The sequence below is a fragment of the Aethalodelphis obliquidens genome, unplaced genomic scaffold (assembly GCF_003676395.1).
Source record: "Aethalodelphis obliquidens isolate GAN/ISIS:26980383/991018 unplaced genomic scaffold, ASM367639v1 scaffold38, whole genome shotgun sequence".
Taxonomy (NCBI): Eukaryota; Metazoa; Chordata; class Mammalia; order Artiodactyla; family Delphinidae; genus Aethalodelphis; species Aethalodelphis obliquidens.
Window position 1 is genome coordinate 9,780,357 of NW_020837982.1, and position 11,730 is coordinate 9,792,086.

At 45.7% G+C, this 11,730-nt stretch overlaps 2 protein-coding genes across 3 annotated transcripts in view; both read left to right on the forward strand.

The window, feature by feature from the left end:
- The window catches only part of LOC113632878 (zinc finger protein 345-like), a 12,555-nt gene extending 9,338 nt beyond the window's left edge, over positions 1-3,217 (forward strand). Inside the window, 2 exon segments of the mRNA XM_027130577.1 lie at positions 2,489-2,621; positions 3,111-3,217. Coding sequence (XP_026986378.1) covers positions 2,489-2,621; positions 3,111-3,217 — 240 coding nt within the window.
- Positions 2,537-7,015, forward strand: ZNF232 (zinc finger protein 232). 2 transcript variants are annotated; one of them, XM_027130221.1, is made up of 4 exons: positions 2,537-2,621; positions 3,675-4,152; positions 4,426-4,552; positions 6,212-7,015. In XM_027130221.1, exons 2-4 carry the CDS (start codon positions 3,733-3,735, stop codon positions 6,970-6,972), a joined length of 1,308 nt encoding a protein of 435 aa, XP_026986022.1. In that variant the 5' UTR covers positions 2,537-2,621; positions 3,675-3,732; the 3' UTR covers positions 6,973-7,015. The 2 variants fall into 2 exon arrangements, with proteins under 2 accessions (XP_026986022.1, XP_026986023.1); XM_027130222.1 differs by lacking the exon at positions 2,537-2,621 and adding an exon at positions 2,658-2,838.
- The last annotated feature ends 4,715 nt before the right edge of the window (positions 7,016-11,730 follow it).

The following is an 11,730-nucleotide window of genomic DNA, read 5'->3' on the forward strand; positions in this document are numbered from 1 at the left end:
TTTTTTTTTGCGGTACGCGGGCCTCTCACTGTTGTGGCCTCTCCCGTTGCAGAGCACAGGCTCCGGACGCGCAGGCCCAGCCGCTCCGCGGCATGTGGGATCTTCCCAGACCTGGGCACGAACCCGCGGCCCCTGCATCGGCAGGCGGACTCGCAACCGCTGCGCCACCAGGGAAGCCCCACATTTAGCTTTTTGAAAGCAGGGAACTACGTTTTTTTTTTTTTTTTTTTTTTTTGGAACTACGTTTTTGTATCCCCTCTCCTCCAACACAGACCTAGATTTACATATATATTTTTGTTCAATAAATGTTTGAATGAATGTCCGAGTTTATAATTTTCTAGTTTTGTGGCAGTTGTTGAAAACTATAGTCATCACAGGAGCACAGTATGTGTAATTTCCTTTCTTTTCTTTCCATTCCAGATGTAACCATAAACTAGTCACTGCAGAAAAAAATTCAGGTTAAATTATATTTTGCTTGCTTGGTCAAAGTATCCATTTATTTCAAATTAAACTTGGTGACTGGTTTCTAGTTGAGTGTTTTTGTTGTTTTGGCTGTGCCACGCAGCTTGTGGGATCTTAGTTCCCTGACTAGAGATCAAACCCGGGCCCGGAAGTGAAAGTGCCAGAGTTCTAACCACTGGACCTCCAGGGAATTCCCTCTAGTTAAGTATTTTAATGATTCCCATTTAAAACTCAGTTGTTTGCCAGAAAGTGGTGCTTCATGTTACATCTAAATGTAATTGCTCTCTAGCACTTTCTTGGGGTCTTCTTACCCACCCCCTGCCACCCCCTGCCACCCCCAGTCAGGGTTGTTTTATATACATTTGGCTGGTGCACACAATTTTGGTAATTTATATTTTGCCAGAAGACCATCCATTTCATCTAGGTTTTCAAATATCCTACCCTAAAGTCCTACCCTAATGAAATGGTCTCTAATTCTTTTCATCTCTTCTGATTCTATGGTTATGTTCTATTTCTCATTCCCATTCTGGTTAATTTTTCTTTTTCTTAATAAGGTTTTAAACAAGTTTATCGGCTTTATTGCTCATTTCAAAGAAATTAGCATTTGAATTTATCTCTTCTTTTTAATTTTTCCATGTTTTTTTAAAGTATTTATTTACTTATTTATTTGGCTGCACTGGGTCTTAGTTGCAGCATGGGGGATCTTTTTTTTTAGTTGCAGCCTGTGAACTCTTAGTTGCAGCATGTGGGATCTAGTCTCCCTGCATTGGGAGCGCGGAGTCTTAGCCACTGTGCCACCAGGGAAGTCCCCATTAATTAGCTTTTATCTTTACTGATTCACTCTTCTTTGCTTCTTTGGGTTTATTTTACTATGATTTTAAAGTTTCTTGGGACTTCCCTGGTGGCACAGTGGTTAAGAATCTGCCTGCCAATGCAGGGGACACGGGTTCGAGCCCTGGTCCGGGAAGATCCCACTGGCCACGGAGCAACTAAGCCCGTGCGCCACAACTACTGAGCCTGCACTCTAGAGCCCGCGAGACACAACTACTGAAGCCCACGCACCTAGAGCCCGTGCTCTGCAACAAGAGAAGCCACCGCAATAAGAAGCCCATGCACTGCAACGAAGAGTAACCCCCGCTCGCTGCAACTAGAAAAAGCCCGGGAGCAGCAACAAAGACCCAACACAGTCAAAAATAAATTAATTAATTTAAAAAAAAAGAAAATTTAGCTTAAAAAAAAAAGTTTCTTAAGGTGACTTAAATTGTTTTATATCTATTTTCATTAACAAGTGAGGTAGTTAAGGTTATACATTTTCAAGCATGGCTGTTGCTAGGTCCTATAGATTTTACCACGAAGTGTTCTGTTTATTGCCTGTCCCTAAACAGCTAATGAATTGTCCAAATTCTTATCTCAGGCTTTCCTGATCCCCCCTGCAGAATTCAAGAGTTTGTAATTTCGCTTTTGATTTCCTCTTTTGATCCAGTTGGATTCTTTTCTTTCTGATTTTTACTAGTTTGCTCAAGTTCTAGTGCATCCTATTTTTTCCCTTGTTAATTTGGACGTTCTACTGTACTTTTCCATTCTCATAATGGTTACCTCCCCTAGAACTCATAATCAGACGCATATTTCTCTCATTATTGGAAAAGAAGATGGCAGTGATTTCCTCTATCAACAAGTCCTTTTTCCCCTACCCCAGTAAACTGCAACCTTACATTTCTTTTTACTCCTCCGCAGGAATTGTTTTTTATTTACTAACGGACACGCATAGGCCGGTGGTTGGGAATATTTTCTCCCTGGGGGTAACTTCCTCCTCGGCTGTGACCCTTTAATCAGGTCTGGGAAGATGTAACGAGAAAACAGAACGCAGAGGAGGAAACGCTGCAAAGAGGCCACGCACAGGCTGGAATTTCCCTGCCGTTTAAATCGGCTTGGACGGCTCCTGGGCCTACAACTGAACAGAAAAGCGAGGCCCTCCAGCCATTAGGCCAAAAGGCCCGCTCACACCGGCCCCGCTCCCCTGTCCAAGGACTGCGATTCCCAGAGCCCTCCGCGACCGGAGAGGTCGCGGCCGCGGGTGCGCAGGCGCACACCTGCCCCCGCGGGTGGGCTGGAACCGCGCTACGCAGAAGTGGTCAGATGGGAGCTCCGGGACCTGCGAGGTGAGTCTTAGCGGCGGCGCCCCGGGTGTCGCTCTTTGGCCCGCGCTGCTATGGCCAGTCCCGGAAGGCAGCGGCGGTTTCTGCAGTGAGCACACCCCGCAGGCAACCCTGTGAGGAGCCGAGGCCAGACCGCGCGGAACGGGGTCCGGGTCCCCACGGTTCCCGCGCCCGGTTGCACGGATTACGTCACGTGTTGTGGAGGGCGGTGGCTGGCCCGGTGCGCCTCTTCTCTTCTCTGGAGATCCCAGGGGTTAAAGTGAAGGGTGGGGAATTGTAACTGGTATGGAGGACAGCCCCCTCCCCAGGCGATCGGGCGGTCCCCTGCCCAGTGCCGTGCGCAGGAGTTCAGCTGCGGGCTGGCGCCGCCGGAACATCACCCCGAGAAACAGCCTTCTGCGCTCGTCTTCCGTGCTTCCTTTGTCCTCGGCCAGCGCCCCTGTTTGTGTGCCTTTAATGGCCTCTGGGTGCGTCCCACCTCCTTCCCTTTAGATTTTCCTGACGCTGGACACCTTACCCGAGACCACGTCTTGCCCATAGCAGCCGCATCTCAGGACCCTACTACAGATCCTGGGCGTTTGAATAAGATTGCCTCATAGGAATTTTAAATTTTTCTTTTGTTGTGGCCACTACAGAAACTTGAGAAAGAGTGGAGAGGCCATCTGGGACGAGGCTGCCTCTTCAATACCTCTGAGAGTCAGTCACCTTGCACTGAAACGTTTCTCAGCTCTGAGCTCTGGAAACTTGGGTTTTGCTTAAGACTTGTTTCTTCCAGTGGGATCCCGGAACACTTTTTTTTTCCCTGCTGTTTTCTCCTGCTCTAGCATTTATCTAGTTGTATTATCTAGTGTAGCAAACTCTTTACATATCTGTCTACCAGATTGTAAGTATCTCAAAGGCAATGACTCTTACTGGAATAAGAATCTGGAGAGGAACGGAGAAAAAAGTATTAAAGGGTATAGTACAGGGTTTGACTCTTGGTAGATTCTGAGTGTGTGTTAATGAATTAAAAAAAAAAAAAAAAAAAAAAAAGAATGATTTCTACTTATGTTACAGGGTGCCCCTGAAAGACTCCTGCTAGTATGGGCCTTCTACAGAGCCAGTCCAGGCTAGGATGCCTGGATCAATAACAGCAGCTGAAACTCTGGCCCTTCAGGATACACAGGGTCAAGAGAAGATTATGATGATGGAGCCAAAGGAAGAGGAACAGTCTTGGGAGTGTGAGACCAGGCTACATGGGAACCGCTCTCCCAGTCAGGAGATCTTCCGCCAACGCTTCAGGCAGCTCTGCTACCAGGAGACTCCTGGTCCCCGGGAGGCCCTGAGCCGACTAAGGGTGCTCTGCTGTGAGTGGCTAAGGCCCGAGAGGCACACCAAGGAGCAGATCCTGGAGTTGCTGGTGCTGGAACAATTCCTGACCATCCTACCGGAGAAGCTCCAGTCCTGGGTGCGGGGACATCACCCTGAGAGTGGAGAGGAGGCTGTGACTGTGCTGGAGGATTTAGAGAAAGGACTTGATGAACCAGGACTGCAGGTGGGAAGGGGAACATACGATCTGTTGTGGGAGCCAGATCAATGACCTTCAGGCTGGACAGAGGGGCAGCAGTAGGGGGAGTTGCCAAGTTCAAAACTCTTTTGGGCCAGGCAGAGCAGTGAGTGTGTGTTTCTGTGTGTTTTTTCTGCCCTCAAGTCCTGAATAAGACTCTAGCTCCTCTTCCTGCCCCTGTGCTGACTCTGAGGAGGCTCTCCAAAGTCTCCTTGGAAGCTTTGGCTCCACAGAAACCGAGTGGTGCCTGATCACCTCCAGGTCCCAGGCCCGGTACACGGACCTGCACAGGAAGAGCCGTGGGAGGAGAAGGAGCCTGTGGGAGCAGCCCAGGAGAAACCAAGCATCCAGCTCCAGCCTAAGGAGACCCAGCCTTTCCCAGAGCGTGGTGAGGAGCAGGATTCTGTGGGGAGGGAGAGGAGGAGGAGAGGGTATAAAGGGCACAGAGGAGGTGGTCAAGAGTTGGCTATCCTCATCTTGCCCTTACTATTCTTACCTCTTAGGTGAGAGACGTAGCCTGTTTCATCACTCACAAAATTAGGAATAACGATAACCTACCTCATGTAGTAGCTGTAAGGATTAAATTTCAATCATAACCTGGCTGTAAAGCCTCACCAGCATCTCCGGGCTTTAGAGGGCCCTAAAACAGGACCAGAAAATACTTCATTCACTTCCTGCCTCATCATCTCCACTGCCCTGGGCTACAGGCCAGCCTGGAAATCTTTTTCAACTTTCTCATGACTCCCAAAACATACTTTTTAAGCCATAACACACTCCGCGTGAGACACAGCCTGTCATCACCTTTATCTACCACCTACGCCCCACCTAAAAACCCTATTTGATACTCTCTTCTATCTACACTTCTGCCCTTCAGATTCACCACAAAAACTTCCTTTCCGGCCTGCCTTCATCCCCACAAACATCCTCTCCTCCTTCCTACGGCAAACTCTAGAGGGAGAGCCTCAGGACCACACACTGGCCTTGCTGAGTGCTGTATAACCTCATGAACCATCGGGAACGTGACATGAATATTTTGCTAATCAAGAAGACTCTATTTAAATACTTCATTTTACACCACAACCCCACCACCATCAGACAAAAGCCTATGAAAATTCAAATTCTTGTTGGCAACAAAATGGGAAAAACTAGAAATGGAGATTAATCTTAGTGTCTGCTCCATAAGTATGTTTTTATTTCCCAGCACTTCCTTGCCTTTCTTGCAGAGTTCTCCTTGTCTCCTTTACTTCTGTTTTGTAAGTCTCTCTTCAAAGCTAACTACTGTTTGACTTTTTTTTTCAGCAAGCATATTTCAGATTTCTTTAACCACAAGCATTTAACCTGAAAAAAAATGTATTTTTAAAGTCTTGCATTACCTTATAGCAATTGCTTTTTGTCCTCTTTAGACTACAGAAAGCATTACAATTAAAAGACAAAAAGCGTTAGAGATGTTTTAAAAACCAAAACGCAAAGCACTCTTCTCTTCGTTTTTTAAGGAGCAGGTCAAAGGGAAAGGCAGAAAGCACCAAGAAGGCAGTCGTCCCTTCAGTAAAGGAGCCAGCTGCTTGGGGATCCTTTTCTGTGGCTAGAGATTTGTGGGGCAGGGAATGACAGGGAAGAGGTGAAGGTCACGGAGTCAGGAGGAGCAGGGTCTTTGCGCGTTTAGGAACGTCCCTTTTCCCTCAACCTGTGATTCTCATTTTCCCCTTCCCACACAACATCACTCCCCAGTTTCTTGAAAATATTATTTTTGCTCATATTTTTTAAGAGTAAATCCTAAAAAAGAAGGTCCTGCCTTGAAATTTATTTTTCAAATAACATTTTTGCAGTGTTCCGTTAAGGAAAATTTAGAAAAAACAGATAAGGGGGAGGGGTGAGAAAAAAGGAGAAACCTTCTCCCCTACAAAATCCCATCACCAACAGATGACCAGTGTTCATATTTAAATGACTTTCCTTCTGAATTTTCTCGTGTGTGTATATTGAATATTTTTTAAGCTTTTATTTTCATGCCAGAAATCCTAATCCAAGTGTCATTTCTCTATACATCCAGAACAGGTATATTTACATTTTCCATCAGTTGTTGCAGAAGATGATGCAGAGCCCAAGGACAAAGGGTCGTTGCCAGAACCACCCATTACTGACGTGGAATCACAGGTGCTCAGAGAAAAACTCACCACCAGCACCTCTACATTTGAAGCTGCCTCTGAAGTTGAGGCCCCTTTAGAGCAGCAGCAGAGAAATCTCAAAGGGGAAAGGCTGAAGCAGTCCCCCGCTCAGGGGAAAAGCTTCAGGCAGATGGTCGTCACCCTTAAGACAACTCCCACAGGGAAGAAAGACCATGAATGCAGTGAATGTGGTAAAGCCTTCATTTATAACTCACACCTTATAATCCACCAGAGAATCCATTCTGGAGAGAAACCCTATAAGTGCAGTGACTGTGGGAAAACTTTCAACCAGAGCTCAAACCTCATTCAGCATCAGAGAATTCATACAGGAGAGAAACCCTACGAATGTCATGTGTGTGGGAAGTCCTTCAGGTGGAGTGCTCACCTTGTTCAACATCAGAGGGTTCATTCAGGGGAGAAGCCCTACGAGTGTAATGAGTGTGGGAAGGCCTTCAGTCAAAGCTCATATCTAAGTCAGCATCTGAGAATCCACAGTGGAGAGAAACCTTTCCTATGTAAAGAATGTGGGAAGGCCTACAGATGGAGTTCTGAGCTTATCAGACATCAGAGAGTTCATGCCAGAAAAGAGCCTTCCCAATGGACTGTGGGTGAGAAAGTCTCCAGACAGAATTGTACTTCTGTCTGATCAGTTTTAGGACTATATTCCATAAAAGTTATAAGCACCTTAAGATTTTTCCTGTGTCTTTCTTGATTTAGGAAAAAATGTTTACCTAGTCCCACCTTCAGCTCATCGCCTCATGCCCTCTGTTTGAGATGACTGTATCAACTAGCATGCCTTTGGCTGCGAGTAACAGCCAAGATGCCGACTTCATTAGGGTTCTGGGCCTGGCACAGAGCAGCTGTGCAGGCAGTGGCCATCCTATATTAGTATTATTGTGAATGGGCCTTTGGTCCTGGCCCTTCCTCGGCCCCATACTGAGCTGCCTCTTGGGACAGGGCCACATCTACAAGTGTCCAGGCATGAGACAGAAACCACACTTGTTCTTTGAGCAGGAAACGTTTAATACAAAGAAGTGCTAGCTAGTAAAGGGGGATTATCTGTTAAAGGAGGTAACGAGATCTTAATATAGGAATAGCAGCATGGGGAACAGCTACTACCTCTAGGACTGAGGGAGAGCATCAGAGGAAGAAGCAGACCTAGGAGAGCCAACCCTCCCCCGCACCCCCAGCCCAAGACTGGACAGGTGAAATTCAGGCCTGACTGGACAGGTGTGGCTGCCCCAGGGGTATGTGCGAGCTGGTCTGTACAGGCTTGCAACAGCCAGTTCTGCACTTCTTTTCGCCAGCCTGCACTGAAATTGGTCATGGTGAGAGTATTCATGCCGTGGAAATCAGGAATGCTACAAATCAGGGCTTTTCTTTTTTAACTAGTTGTTAAATATTGACACTGGCTGGTGAAGTTCATCAAGGCGCTGCAGGTCAGAGCAGGAAGCCACTGGTCGAGGTGCCTGCAAACTCACCAGAGGACGGGTGCTGCACTGTAAGGACAAGAAGGAAAACTACCAGAAGGACAAGCCCCTTCCTCTTTGCTTTGTCCCTCCAGTGCCCTTTACTGGCAAAGCCTGACACTGTGCCAGCTGGCAAAGGGGAGATGTCGACAGTTCCAGCTCCAGTCTCATAGAGTACGGCAGGGGACGGCAGACTTGGAGTGAGGAGGTGATTACTTGCTAACTGGCCCGTGTTATAAACTCCTTTCCACCTCAGGACCTCTGTCCTCATTCTCCATTCCCTAACTCCATGCTCTCCTCCCAGATAGTTACATAAGTCACATTTTACTTTGTCTAGATCTCCACTTAAGTGTCACCTCTTGAGAGAGGCCTTCCCTGACTCTGAGATACAAGTTTTATTTCTCTCTCACATAAATGTCCAGACATGAGCAGGTGGTCAGCAAACAGCCCACAGGCCAAATCCATCTTGCGGCCTGTTTTTTTAAAGCCCACAAGCTAAGAATGGTTTTTGCATTTTTTTAAGTGTAAAAAGCAGGAAAGAAGAGTTAAGTGACAGACTGTGGCTCACAAAGCCTAAAATATTTACTTCTGGCCCCTTACAGGAAATTTTTTTCAAGCCCTGGTCTAAGGGACAGCTCAGTTTAATTTCACCAGGTACGTCAGGGACCCACCTTGCTCCTCTGTCCCCTGGATTAGGATGTGTTTGTCTGCATGGTTGATGCTGGATCCTTACCGTATCCACATTCCATTTCCCAGGAAGAGTGAAGTAATGGTCTCAAGGACTGGCAATTTCCCTTTCAGCAGGTGTCGCAGAAGGGGACCCAATCCTTTGGTGAAGATTCAACTACACAGCCACATCTACCTACCAGGGAGGCTGGAAAACACCTCTAGCAGGGTGACAATTTGCCCAATTAAAACTGGAGAAGGAGAGAACAAATTTGGGAAGACCCATGAGCGTGCTCCACCCCATGGAACATCTCCCCACTTCTGCAGCCTGGTGCTGCGGACTGACTGGCGAAGGAGAGTCCTGGTCCCTGAAAGGGCAGAGCAGGATCTGGGAGGCAGATGATGTGGTCAAGACGTCAAGGGTATGGATTAGAGCTCTGGTCTTGGTGGTGGTCACTCCAGAAATAGCCATCATTTTGACTGCAGCACCCTGTATTCATCACTGAAAAGAGCTGAAACCAGAATATTTTGTAGGCAAAATGTTGACCTGAGGCCATCTCTTCTGACTTCGTTAGTGCAAAAGAAGCTATTCCAACAGCAGAGGTTCTGTATACTTAGTTTGGTTGTATTACAGGAACTAGTTCCGTATCCAAGAGGGGCTCCTGGGATTTAAAGGTGCCATACTGGTCCAATCATAATCTGTTCGTGTTTCTATGTATGAGCGCCCTGCTCACATGTGCATTTTGGAATTCACTGATAGCAGAAAGTTCCCCTAGCTGTGCAGCTGAATAAACAAAAGAACTTGTACCTGCTAACGAGTGTGGTCTTTTGTCCACAGCAGGAGATAGAGGAAGAAACAGATTGTTCCCCCTCTCAGGAAGCTGATAGGCAGCCTGTAGTTGAGAGAACCCTTTCAGCAGCAGTGGTCAGTTCAGCAGTGGTGGGCTCTGCAGGCAGGCAGCCAGTACAGATCCCAAAGCTCAGGACTCACTAGCTGTGGTGATCCTGTGAGTTCATGAGGGCTGCCCGAACAAAGTACAATAGACTGGGTGGCTGAAACAATAGAAATTTATTTTCTTAAGATTCTGGAAGCTAAAAGTCCAAGATCAAAGTGTTGGTAGGGTTGGTTTCTTCTGAGGTCTCTCCCCTTGGCTTGCAGATGACCACCATCTCCCTGTGTCTTCACATGGTCTTCCCTCTCTGCATATCTGTGGCCTAAATTCCTCTTATAAGAGCACCAGTCATCGTGGGTTAGGGCCCACCCTAATAACCTCATTTTAACTTCACTACCTCTTTTTTTTTTTTTTTTTTACGTACGCGGGCCTCTCACTGTTGTGGCCTCTCCCGTTGTGGAGCACAGGCTCCGGATGCACAGGCTCAGCGGCCATGGCTCACGGGCCCAGCCGCTCCGCGGCATGTGGGATCTTCCCGGACCGGGGCACGAACCCGTGTCCCCTGCATCGGCAGGCAGACTCTCAACCACTGCGCCACCAGGGAAGCCCTCACTACCTCTTTATAGACCCTATCTCCAAATGCAGACACATTCTGAGGTACTGGGGATTAGGACTTCAACATGAATTCTGTGGGACACATAACTCAGCCTTGGGTAAATCATTCTCCTAGTCTCAGCTTTCTCTTCTGTAAAATGGGGGAAATAATAGTACCCATCCATAGGTCGTGATAGGGATTAAATTCAATAACACCTAGCCCAGTGACCGGAACAGGTAACATTAAAAAATGTTAGCTTAGGGCTTCCCAGGTCAAAAATATTGAAAGGAATTAAAAAAAAAAAAAAAAAAAGGTACCCAACAACATACAATTTACAATGCCTGGCACCCAATCAAAAAGGCATGCAAGAAAAAGGAAAACATGATCCATAATGAGGAGAAAAAATCGATAGAAACAGATCCAGCAATGACACAGATGATAATTATTAGACAAGGACACTGAATGCAGCTATTATACTCCGTATGTTCAAAAAGGTAAAGGAAAACATGAGCACGGAGAAAGACAGAGAAGAGATATTAACAAGACCCAGACTGAATTCTAGAGATGAAAGATATGTCTGAGATGAAAAATGTACTGGATAGAAACTATCCAAAATGAAATACAGAGATTAAAAAATACATTTTAAAAAAAATAGATGAACAAAGCATCAATCAGTAAGTTGTGAGACAACTTTAATCAACCTAATACATGTGTAATTAGAGTCCCAAGGGGAAGAAAGAGGAAAGCAGAAAAAAATTTGAAGAAGTAACAGCTAACAACTTTCCAAATTTGCTGTAAACTATAAATCTACAGATCCAAGAAGTTCAACAAACACAAAGCAGAAGAAACGTGAAGACAGATACACCAAGGTACTATCAAAATCGAATTGCTTAAAGCCAGTAATAAATACATAGGCAGCAGAATTGGCTGAGATATGGAATTTCATTTTAGAAACAAGAACTAAAACTTATAAGCAGTAGAAAGAAGTTTTGACTTTTCCTATAAGCACTTCACAATGGAATTCCCACTTGTAAAGGAAGAAATCTTCTGTGGTAGACCTGCAAACATAATACATTGGCCCTGACAAAGAAACAGTGTTATAATGGTAATTAGATTCCCATGTCAACTCACAAGGGCTACTTAGTGTCCTTAAGGTAGATGAAATAATGTACATTTAAGACAAAACACAGAAAGAAAAAAAAAAAACAGGAAATAAAAATAAGTACAATGTAGTGGTTAAGATGCAATTTTTATTCTCTTTGAATTCTAACCCTTGTGGGAAAGCATCTTTAACTTGGGGTAAATCAGAGGAGAAAGAAAGTGGGTAAAAGAGAAAAAGAAACTGCATTTATTGGGCTCCTACTATACACAAAGCAGTGGACTGTCAGATATACCATTTTGTACCATACTCCCACAAACTTGAAGCGTGGGTATTTTCCCCACTTTATGGATGAGGAAATTGAAATTCAGGGAATAACCAAGATTAGACAATCCACGATGAATTCTGAAGGGATTTCTGGGTGTGTTTGGGGTCTTTACAGGCTGGTGGCACTGGTTATTTGGTTGTTTGCCTTAAAAACAAATGGCTACTTTTTCCTTGATTCACTTGCATTTCCTGCATTACTGCTGTTTCTTTGCTTAATTGGAATTTATTTCTAGCTAATGAACGGGTCCACGTGGCATAGAGAGAAAAAAGGGACACTTTTCCCCAAGGTACCTGAGAAAACATTTTAAGAGAAAAAGAAGCTCTCCCGCTCTCCCTCTCTTCCTTCTTTCCTCTT